We start from the raw sequence: 12,068 nt of genomic DNA on the forward strand, positions 1-12,068 counted from the left end.
AACCAAGAGCTGGTGTTGGGATCAGGCCGAAATAGCTGGTCTGTGGGGAGCTGGGCGTCTCCTGGGAGTCTCAGGCCAGCTGCGGGGGAGGCGGCGGAGAGCCCTCTCGGTCCTTGGAGAACTCCCCCGCACACCTGCTCATCCAAGGCCATACCCCGAGGCCCAGGGGACAGAGGGGACACCGAGGTGTCCGCAGCTGGAGTGTGAGACCGGGTGGTCTCCAGGTTCGAGGCAGGGGGCGGGGCCTAATCCGCGCGCGGGATGCTGGGATGCGGTCCGCCGGCCATCTGGTCTCTGCTGCTGTGCCCTTTCCCGGCCCTGAGGTGCCGAGGTCCAGGCCCTCCTGATGGGACGCTCCGCCTCCTTGGTGGCTTCTCCCATGGGGATTCCTACACATCCTTCTCCATGCAGCTCAGTGGCCACCACAGCTGCTGGGATATCCTGCCTCTCAGGGTATGTTAAAACAGCTATACTGGGACGTCCCTGCTGGTCCAGTGGCTAAAACTAGGAGCTCCCGATGCAGGGGCCCCAGGTTCGATCCCTGGTCAGGGAAACTGGCTCCCTCAGGAAAATTAGATCCCACATTTCACAAGTAAGAGCCTGCATGCCTCAACTAAGACCTGGTGCAGCCAAATAAATAAATAAATATTTAAAAACATTTTTTAATAAGGTAAAACAGCTGTACCTTCAGTAGCACTTTGGGCACATAGGCACTGTGGAATTTGCCCACGTCTTGCAGTCAGTTCTTTGCCTGTCTGACCCTCGCACCAGATCATAAGCCTTTCAAAAGCAAAGACTAGGTCGGTGTAGTCAACCCTGTGTTTCCAGTGCCTGGCACAGAGTAGGCGCTCTGGACTTGTTTGTTGAGTGAGTATGTGAATATAGGAAGAAGCACTCACCGTGGCTTCAATCGGAATTGCCTTTCTGAGAGAGATTAAGAGAGAGGGAAGAAAAGATTGTTTGAGATTGATTCAAATCATTAAGCATTTCCTGAGTACCTACTGTGTATCACACATTGTCCCTGCCTCCCGGGATCAGGCACAGCCTTTGAACCTCAGGAGCTCAGGGGCTAGTAGGAGAAGCTTTAAAAGCAGTTCTGTTGAGTAAGCAAAAAATAATTCCAGGTGCAAAATTATAATGTTATTTCCCCCCTAAGGAGAAGATAAAACAGGAAGATGGGATCAAGAGAAACTGAGGGTAATGGCTATGGGTGTGCAGTGGTCAAAAGTGGCTCCATCTGAGGATATGATATTTGGACTGGGGTGTGAAAAGTGAAGGGCTTCCCCGGTGGCTCAGTAGTAGAGAATCTGCTTGCCGGTGCAGGAGACCCAGGTTTGATTTCCGAGTCGGGAAGAGACCCTGGAGAAGGAAGTGGAAACCCACTCCAGTTTTCTTGCCTGGAGAATTCCATGGACAGAGGAGCCTGGTGGGCTATAGTCCGTGGGGTCGCAAAGAGTCAGACATGTCTGAGTGACTACACAACAAATAAAAGGTGAGAAGGATCTGGTCACATCAAGAAATGGGGAAGAGCTTTAGAGGCAAAAGGAGGAGATAGTGCAAAGGCCCTGAAGCAGGAATGAGTATGATGTATTACGAAAGTGCCAAGAAGGTCAGTGTGGCTGGGATGTAAGTGGGGGAGAGGAGTAACCAGATGAGGTTGGAGAAAGAGCAGGAACCTCTCTGTGGACTATTATAAGGCCATTTAATGTCAGTAATAAAGACTGTACAACATGGTCAATGTATAAAGCTAGTCACTCAGTTGTTTCTGACTCTTTGTGACCCTATGGACTGTAGTCCACAGGCTCCTCTGTCCATATGATTTCCCACGCAAGAATGCTGGAGTAAGTGGCCATTCCCTTCTCTAGCGGATCTTCCCGACCCAAGGGTCGAACCTGGGTCTCCTGCCTTGCAGGCAGATTCTTTACCACCTGAGCCACCAAGGAAGCCCAAGAAGGAAACACTGTTAATGAAAAGAACTAAAAAACCATGCCATAGTATGGTGTCAATTGTGTAAATCACTCTAAACTCCTATAAAAAATAATGAAGATATATCCAAATGTTAACCATCACGGGTTAGGGGGATTTTGTATTTGCCAAGCTTTCTTCAGTGGTTGTGTACTAATTTTGTAATCTAAGTAAAAAGAATTCATGTTTATTTAAGGAAAAAAAACAGTTTCATAACTGTTGAAAAGTGAATAGATTCCGTGTGATAATCTAAGCAATCAGATTGCTCAGCAGATTCCGTGTGATAATCTGAGCAATCAGATCTCTTGATTCAGAGATGGCGTAAAAGTAACATTGTGTTTTTTAAAAAGTTTTATTCTGGTGTAATTTATATACATAAGTTAATCCATTTTAAGAACGCAACTCACTGGTTATTGGTGAATTTACAAGGTTACACAGCCATCACCAAAATCTAAGTGTATCTTTCCGTCATCCTCAAAGGAAATCTTGTGCCCTCTTGCAGTCATTCCCTTCCGCACTCCTAGTTCAACACTGTCACTAGTGTTGATACTTTCTGTCCCTATAGATTCGCCTCTTCTGCACATTTAGAATAAATGGAATGAATGATACAATATGTGGTCCTTTGTGACTGGCTTCTTTCACATAACATAATATCTTCAAGATTCATCCATGTTTTAGCCTGTATCAGTGTGCCGTTCCTTTTTATGGCTGAGTAATATTCCATTGTACAAATAGACCACATTTTGTTTATCCACTTACCAACTGATGGACATTTGTATTGTTTGTACTCTTTGGCTATTAAAAATAATATAAAATAGCATAATTTTTACTAAGATGAAAAAAATTCTGCCTGTTGTATCATAGGGAAATGGTCCATTACCATTCTGATTAATCCTTTCTTCTAAAAGGTATTGAGGCGAAACAATGATCATGATGAGGTTAAGCGCTGCAAGGCAGGGAATCTTTGAACTAGTGGAGCTAGGGTCACCACTAGACTGGGTGGTACCTTTATAGAATTAGACAAAGGTAATTGTTTTGGCTCAGATGGTAAAGGATCCACCTGCAATGCAGGAGATCCAGGCTTGATCCCTCGGTCAGCAAGATCCCCTGGAGAAGGGAATGACAACCCACTCCAGTATTCTTGCCTGGAGAATTCCATGGACAGAGGAGCCTGGTGGGCTACAGTCCATGGGGTCGCAAAGAGTTGGACACGACTGAGTGACTAACACTTTTACTTTTACCCCTTTCTCAACGCAGTTTTCTTCCATCTGTTGAAAGATGGTTGTAATAAATATACAGATCTATAGTGACCAGTGTAAATGGTTCCCCCTTATAGTTATGCAGTGTCTGACTTGCACCACTGTTCATGGCAGCTCTGGAGGGGACATATCGTAGAAAGGCCTCCAGCTTAGCTCTAGGGAGGCATGGGGTCAGAGAAAATATTATAGAGGCGGTGACTCTCAGGGTGACATTTCAAGAATCAATTAGAATATATACCCAAAGAATTGAAAACAGGTGCTCAAACAAAACTTGTACTTGAATGTTCATAGCAGCAGTGTTCACAATAGCCAAAAGCTAGAAACAACCCAAATGCCCATCAATGGATGAGTGGAACCACAAAATGAGATCTGCCCACAATGGAGGACGATTCAGGCATAAGAAGGAATGAAGTTCAGATACATGTTACCATAGGGATGAGCCTCAGATACATCATGCTAAGTGAAAGGAGCCAGACACAAAAGACCACTTGTGTTTGTGTTAAATGTCCAGAATAGGTGAATCCATAGAAACAGAGAGCAGATCAGTGGGGCCAGGTGTTAATGGGAGCGGGAGATGGAGAGTGACTCTTTAATGGATGTGGGGTTTTATTGGGGGGTTGATGAGAAGGTTTGGGAACTAGACAGAGGTGTGAGTTGCACAACTTTGTGAAGGTACAACCTACCGCTGTGTTGTTCACTTCTACGTGGTTTAATTTATGTTTATATGGTTTTCACCTCATTGGGGTAAAAAAAAAAAAAAGAATGGACAAGGCAGGTTCAAAAGCAATACAGATGGTGCTCTGGGAAGAAGAAACAGCATGTGCAAAGCTTGGGTTGGGGGACTCCTTTGCACGTTCTTAGAACTCTGCTCCCTCATGTCAGACATGAACTCAGGCTCAGGGAAGGAATCAGCTAGAAAGCCCTGGGAAGTCGGTCTCCTGGGCTCCGCACAGGTCAGCAAGCAATATGCACACCGAGCCCTCCTGCCCCTAACTAACCACAACACAGTTAGCTTCCCACGCTTGGAGTGGTGTGTTTCCGATGGGAATGTCTCAGGCCGGAGGTCCCCTGGCAGCGCCCAGCATGGAGCTGCCCCGGCAGCTGCCAAGCCTTCCCCTTGGAGCCACTTCCTCTCCTGGGGACCTGGGAGGAAAAGCCTCCAGACAGGCATGGACCCTGTCAATCTCTTGTCTTCTGGGCTCAGGTTTCCCAAGGCTGCTGGAAAGGCCACCTCTGTCCCGAAAGCAGATGGGTGGAGACAGTCCATTGTCTGTCCACCTCAAAATCACTCCTTTCTAGTCTTTTGCTTTGACTGATATTGCTGCAGTGACCAAATTAAGCATTTGTCCTTGGGCACACATGTGAGGGTTTCTGGTATGGCTGTTTCTTGAAATTTGTGGATCAGCCCAAGGTCAGAGTCAGAGGCAGGAGGCAGAGCATGTTGGCCTGATGGGAATCAGTGCAGCTGGACCAGAAATGGGACTTTGTGGTGATGGAAAGTTCTCCTGCCAAAGGCTGAGCTGCCTCCTTCCTGTGGCCTTTCTCCCTGCAAGGACCTCCCGTTGGCCCTTGGCTCAGAGATCAAGCTTGCCTGAGTGGAACCTCCCCGGGCCCCCTAAAGCTAGCCCCTACAGGCAGCTGTGGCCCACGAGGGCTCTTTCATTGCAGCACTTGGCCTCTCTAGCCGCAGTGTGCAGGCTGAGTTGCCCTGTGCATGGGGGATCTTAGTTCCCCAACCAGGGATCAAACCCAAGTCACCTGCACTGGGAGGCAGGTTCTTAACCACTGGACCACCAGGGAAGTCACTGGTGTCAATTTCTCGCATGTATGTTGAAGCTCATGTCTTCAAGAAGCTCATGTCTTCGGGTTTGGGGTTGGCTTTTTTCAGTGCTCGCCAAACTGTGCCTTCTCTGTGTCAGGGGCTTAGGGATTGAGGACATGACCTCAGTTTCCCAGAAACTGAGGGGAGTGGGGTCCAGATCTGGATGTTTCTGCTTATGAGTAATTCATAATTCTGTGGGGGCAGAGACACAGGAGCAAAAGTGCCAGCCTGGGACAGGGCGCTCAGGCAGCACAGGGGCCGTGGAAGTGGAGGCGTGTCTTGGTGATGGGCAGGAACCAGTGACAGCTCTAGGATTCCTATCAAGGGGGGCTTGGAGGCAGCAGTCAGATTATTTGATGGAGACTAGGGGCTCTTCCTGGGGCTTCTTCTCTCTAGCAAGGCTGACTACTGTGATAGCTTAGGAGTATTGTCAGAGACTTATAGCCAAGCTGCCTCCTGGATTCATCACTACGGGGAAGACTTCTTGGAAGAGGTATTATCTTTGAGACTGAGGGAAGTAGCCAGGAAAGGAGAGGAGAAAGACCTGCTAGGCAGCAGGAATGGCCTGAACAAAGGCACGGAGTGTGATTGGGGGTTTATCTGAGTGGGGTTGCTGGAAATTGAGAGTGAAGGGCATAGAGATGCCGAAGCTGGGGAGGTGGGCAGGGCCAGTCATGGGAGGTCTTGGATGTCATGTTCAGGAGTCTGGGCCTCACATAAGGGGCCTGGGGGACATGCACATGTTTAAAAACAACTTAAGATAAAATTTGCATACTCCACATTCACCCACTGTAAGTGTAAAATGCAGTGAGTTTTAGTAAATTGACTTATGTAAGCATCACCACAATCCAGTTTCCAAGCCCCCAAATGACCTTTCATACCTGTTTGCAGTCACCCCACTCCAGCCCTCAGCAACCACTAATTTATCTACTTGCTATCTCTATGCATTTACCTCTTCTGCACATTTCATGTAAGTGGAATAAGACAATATGTATGTAGCCTTCTGTGTCAGACTTACTTAACATCATGTTTTTGAGAGTCATCCATGGTGTAATCTGTATCAGTACTTCATTGTTTTTATGACTGAATAATATTTCACTGGGTGGATAGACTACATCTTATTTATCCATCCTCCAGCAGAGGAACAGTTGGGTTGTTTCTACTTTTTAGTTGGTATGATAACTCTGCTGTGAGCATTCATGTGTTAGTCTTATAGGGACATATGTTTCTATTCTCTTGAGTAGATTTCTAGGAGTGGAATAGCTGGGTCATATGATAAATTTATGTTTAACATTTTAAGACACTTTCAAAGTGGAAGAGTGTTGAGGAGCAGAGCGATTGGGTAGCTCAGCATATGGGAAAGATCACTCTGAGAAAGGATCTTGAGGAAGATGTCCCTAGATCCAGGGAGACCTTTGATCAGGAGAGGCTGAGCGATGTGAAGGTGGGGTTGGAGCCAGGAATGAAATTAAGAAAAGCTGCATCAGCATTGCCCAGCAGAGGATGTTCTTTCTCGGTTATGATTAACTGACCAACGGTTGGAGTGTGTCACCTTACCCATGACCCTCATAGGGGATCTTGGCTCCACCTCCTGAGGTCACTTTAAGAGTGAAAGGTGATCAGTAACATCTGCTTAATCCCGTGTAGTCTCACGATGCCCTCTGCGCCCACCAGGGTTCTCTGGTGGTAAGCGACAGAGACCTTATCTAGGAAAGGAATTTCTGGAGGAGCGTTGGGGAGCTCACAAATGTGTGGGAAGAGTGGGGAGCCAGCTTCAGAAAATGTCAGAAACTTGGGGCTGCTTGGGCTCTGGGGGGCAGGAAGTGAGGCCCCCTCAGGGCTCTGCCCACCCGCTGAGCTTCTCCGTCCTTGATCCAGGTTGGAGTTTTAGCTCAGAGAATCTGATTGACGCAGCCTGGGAAATGCTGTTGCCTCTTGGCTGGGAGAGCTTGTGGGTCAGTCCCACCAAGACAGTGCTTGATAACGGGAGTGGAGTGGCGCAGGGGACGTGTCTCCTTTTTTGTTATTGTTGTTCTGTCGGCACATGGGATCATAGTTCCCTGATCAGGGATTAAACCTGCACCCCTTGCATTGAAAGCTCAGAGTCTTAACCACTGGACCACCAGGGAAGTCCCCTGGACATGTCTCTTTAAGGAACATAGGATGCTCTTGCCAGAAGAAGAGGGAAAGCATACTGGATTTTCAAGCTAAAAATGTCCACTGCCAGATAAAGAAACTGAGGCTTGGAGAGGTTAAGAATATTCGCCCAAGGCCACAGAGCTGGGAAGTGGCCAAGAGGAAACCCAGTCTGTCTGGATCCAAAGTCGGTGTTCTGTCTGTGACTTCATCTGTACAGAGTGGGTCTCCTGGGAACCCCCCTCCACTCCGAGCGGGTGGGGCCGGGATGCTCACTGCCTCCTGAATGGGTCAGATTCCAGCATCTTTCTGGGGCTGCCTCCAGGGCTTTGTTGCCCTCTTGTCTTTGGCCTTGTCCCCTATGCCCTGGGCAATGAGCTCAGCTGGCCCCTTGTCACCCCCAGAGGGGCCAGGGTGTGTGAGCTTAAATGGGAGCCCTGGGCGGCAGCATGTCCTGACCCTCAACTCAGAGCTGATTCTAACTCGTGGCTCTTTTTTGTTTTTGTTCTCAGATCGGGAGGACCAGTCCATTCTCTGCACGTAAGTGGAGCTGCTTTTTCTTCTGCTTTTCTGAGTTAAGACCCAACTTATTAAAGAAAAAGGTCCATGGGGACCTTTTGATTTGTTTGATATTCCATGTACCACCCTATCCCCAGCACAACGCAGATGGTCATTTGTTGTACAAACGCTCTGATGCTGAGGCCAGCACCCCTAAACTGCAGGTGGTACCTGGTGCCATCTTGTTCTGTGCTGCCCCCCTCTTTAAAACTACCATTTATTGAGCATTCACTGTGTGCCAGGCCCTGAACTAAATAATTTACAGACAGAATTGCATGTAATTCTGTAATAGCTCTGTGAAAATAGAAGGCATATCCATCAGTGAGGAAGTCTTGGCTTGTGTTAAACTTTACCCTAAAATTTCACAAGTAGCCACATTGTGCCGTATTTGGTGGTCGGTATCATTATTTTTTTGAAGACCTGGATACATAGTCAGAAGACATTCAGTTTAGAATCACTCAGAGGATTTTCAGTATTCAGGAAAATCTCTCCTGGGGTGGGCAGAATACAGGTGTTCCTCAGAGACAGCATGGACTTAGTCCAGACTATTGCAATAAAGCAAATATTAGAGTAAAGCAAGTCATGCAAATTTTTTGGTTTCTCAGTACATATCAAAGTTATGTTGACACTATACTGTAGTCTGCTAAGTGTGCAACAGTGTTATATCTAAGAACAACAGTGTATACACCTCGATTTAAAAATACCCATCACTTGGAATATTACTCATCTGTAAAAAGGAACACATTTGAGTCAGTTCTAATGAGGTGAATGAACCTAGAGCCCATTACACAGAGTAGTGTAAGTAACAGAAAGAAACTAAGAAAGGGAAAGTCAAATATCATATATTAATGCATATATATGGAATCTAGAAAGACAGTACTGACGATCCTACTTGCAGGTCAGCAAAGGAGACACTGACATTTTGGACACAGTGAAGGAAGGAGAGGATGGAATGATATGAGAGAATAGCACTGAAACATGTACATTACCATCTGTAAAATAGGTAGCCAGCACTGAAACATGTACATTACCATTTGTAAAATAGGTAGCCAGCATTGAAACATGTACATTACCATCTGTAAAATAGGTAGCCAGTGGGGGCTGCTGTATGCTGCAGGCAGCACAAAGCCAATGTTCTGTGACAACCTAGAGAGGTGGGATGGGCAGGGAGGTTAGAAAGGGTTCAAGAGAGAAGGGACATATATATACCTAATGCTGATTCATGTTGAGGTATGGCAAAAACCATCACAATATGGTAAAGTAACTGTCCTCTAATTAAAAAAAAAATACCCATTGCTAAAAAAATCTTAGCTATTATCTGAGCCTTCAGGGAGTTGTAATCTTTGTGCAATAGATGAAAGACCACTGATCACAGATCACTATGACAAGTAGAAAGGGAAGCAGTTTGAAACATCATAGGAGTTACCAAAAGGTGGCACAAAGGTATGGAGTGGACAAATACTGTTGGAGAAATGCTTGGTGCAGGTTGCCACAAATCTGTAATTTGTGAAAAGCATGATATCTGTGAACTGCAGTAAAACAGTGTGCACTGAAAGTGCCTGTAGTGGCCCCTCAAAGACTGCCACCTCCTAATCCCCAGAACTTGTCAATGTGTCGGGTGATGAGGCAGAGAAGAATGGAGGTTGCCATGGCATTAAGGTTGCTAATCAGCTGACCTTACAATAGGGGCGAGTCTACACCATCCAGGCAAGTCCAGTGTAATCGCAGGGTCCTTACCAGTGGAAGGGGGAGAAATCTGGGGAGTCAGAGGGAGATGCAGTGTGAGAAGAACTTCACCCACCATTGCTGGCGTTGAAGATGGAGGAAGCCAAAGATAAAAACAGCTTCTAGACTCTGGAAAAGGCAAAGAAACAGACTCTCCCCTGGTGTTCCTGGAAAGAAACACAACCCTGCTGACATCTTGGTATTAGCTCAGTACAATCCATGTCAGACTTCTGCCCTCCAGAACTGCAGAATAATCAATTTGTGTTGTTTTAAGCCACTGTCTGTGTAATGTGTTAAAGGAGCAATGGGAAACGAATACACCCTCCTTCCTTTGTCCCCCTACACTCACTCCTGTCCTCACTCACTGTTCAACAGATTGAATGAGCCAGTTCCACTGGTGATACTTGGCATATAGGAAAGAATCCAAAATAAACATGACCCCTCTTCTCAAGAGGGAAGACAGCCACTAGAACAATAATTACATTCTTCCCTTTGGTACTGCTTGAATTTGCTGTTTGAGTCTGTGAAGGAACTACCTTTTCAGAAACTTAAAAAAAAATTATTGTCGTCCAGTCACTAAGTTGTGTCCAGCTCTTTGCGGCCCCATGTACTGCAGCACACCAGGCTTCCCTGTCCTTCACTATCTCCCAGAGTTTGTTCACGCTCGTGTTCATCGAGTTGGTGATGCTATCCAACCATCTCAACCTCTTTCACCCCCTTCTCCTTTTGTCTTCAATCTTTCCCAGCAAATCACTCAAGTAAATGTGTAATTACAAACTGAAAATGACAAGGAATGAGACATGTTTGGAACTAGGAGAATGTGTAAATCAGAGAGATTCTAACTGGGAGAATGGAAAGAGCTTCTTAGAAGAAGTGCTATTTCAGCAGAGACAATGAAGAAAAGAGGGGAAGAGTTTACAGCATATGCAAAGGCACTGGGGTCAGATAGAGTGTGTTTTATTTGAAAAACTGAGACATCAATTTGGCCAGAGTGTGTCTCCCAGCAGAAGCCCTCTGTCTGAGAAGAGCCACTATGGGACATCTAGGACCGTGGTTGCAAACCCAAGGGCCAATCAAAGCCAACCAAGTACTGTTAATGTGTGAGAAGGCCTGGGTGTAAGGCAGTAGGGGATGGTGGGGAGTGTGGTGAACTGGAGAAAATGTCCCATCTGAGAGGTGGGGGCGAGTTGCTATCCCTCTTCTGTCCATTGTTTCCAGGGGAGAACGCAGGTCCAGTGCTGCCAGACTCTTCTACATTGCAACAGAAGCTGCAGATTTAGGTTTTTATGTGAAATATTCAATGTTAAATATTTGCATCTAATTTACATGAACATATATACACAGCTGTTAAGCTGCTAGATCACTTCAGTTGTGTCCGACTATGTGTGACCCCACAGACGGCAGCCCACCAAGCTCCCCTGTCCCTGGGATTCTCCAGGCAAGAACACTGGAGTGGGTTGCCATTTCCTTCTCCAATGCATGAAAGTGAAAAGTGAAAGGGAAGTCGCTCAGTCGTGTCCGACCCTCAGCGACCCTATGGACTGCAGCCTTCCAGGCTCCTCTGTCCATGGGATTTTCCAGGCAAGAGTCCTGGAGTGGGGTGTCATATACATAGAGCATCAGCCAAATAAAATCCATTGGTGGGCTGGCTTTGCCAGTGGGGCTACCTGTTTACCACCTCTATCCCAGAACTTTGGGCCTGAAAATGTTCTTATAGATGACTGAGCCCTCAGTTCCTGCCATACACACACATTGGTCAGTTACAAGAATTGCAAGAAATTTTCATAGAGCATCAAAATCTGGAATGATTCATATTATTTAATATGAAAGTAGATTCAAGTTGACCTCAGAATGATTCATATTATTTAATATGAAAGTAGATTCAAGTTGACCTCAGTAATAATAGTTATTGTTGTTTAGTCGCCCAGTTATGTCTGACTCCTTGCAACCCTGTGGACTGCAGCACACCAGGCTTCCCTGTCCATCACCAACTCCTGGAGCTTGCTGAAACTCATGTCAGTGTTGCCATCCAACCACCTCATCCTCTGTCGTCCCCTTCTCCTTTTGCCTTCAATCTTTCCTAGCATCAAGGTCTTATCCAGTGAGTTGGCTCTTCCCATCAGGTGGTCAAAGTATTGGATCTTCAACTTCAGCATCAATCCTTCCAATGAATATTCAGGGTTGATTTCTTTTAGGATTGACTGGTTGGATCACCCTGCTGTCCGAGGGACTCTCCAGAGTCTTCTCCAACAGCACAGTTCAAAAGCATCAATTCTTTGGCGCTCAGCCTTCTTTCAGAGAAGGCAATGGCACCCCACTCCAGTACTTTTGCCTGGAAAATCCCATGGACAGAGGAGCCTGGTAGGCTGCAGTCCATGGGGTCACTAGAGTCAGACATGACTGAGCGACTTCACTTTCACTTTTTACTTTCATGCATTGGAGAAGGAAATGGCAACCCACTCCAGTGTTCTTGCCTGGAGAATCCCAGGGACGGGGAAGCCTGGTGGGCTGCCGTCTATGGGGTCACACAGAGTCGGACACGACTGAAGTGACTTAGCAGCAGCAGCTTTCTTTATGGTCCGACTCTCACTCCCATACATGAC

The 12,068-nt window shown here is 46.6% G+C and overlaps 1 protein-coding gene across 4 annotated transcripts in view; it reads left to right on the forward strand.

The window, feature by feature from the left end:
* MYH11 (myosin heavy chain 11) overlaps positions 1 to 12,068 on the forward strand; it is a 127,332-nt gene that overhangs the window by 40,411 nt on the left and 74,853 nt on the right. For all 4 annotated transcript variants that reach the window (XM_086375622.1, XM_086375620.1, XM_086375623.1 and 1 more), the window contains exon 4: positions 7,695 to 7,722. In XM_086375622.1, coding sequence (XP_086231748.1) covers positions 7,695 to 7,722 — 28 coding nt within the window. The remainder of the gene's footprint in view (positions 1 to 7,694; positions 7,723 to 12,068) is intronic.

This window comes from Bos grunniens, chromosome 25, assembly GCF_055505025.1.
Source record: "Bos grunniens cultivar Pamir isolate PY7600 chromosome 25, Bosgru_T2T1.0, whole genome shotgun sequence".
NCBI lineage: Eukaryota > Metazoa > Chordata > Mammalia > Artiodactyla > Bovidae > Bos > Bos grunniens.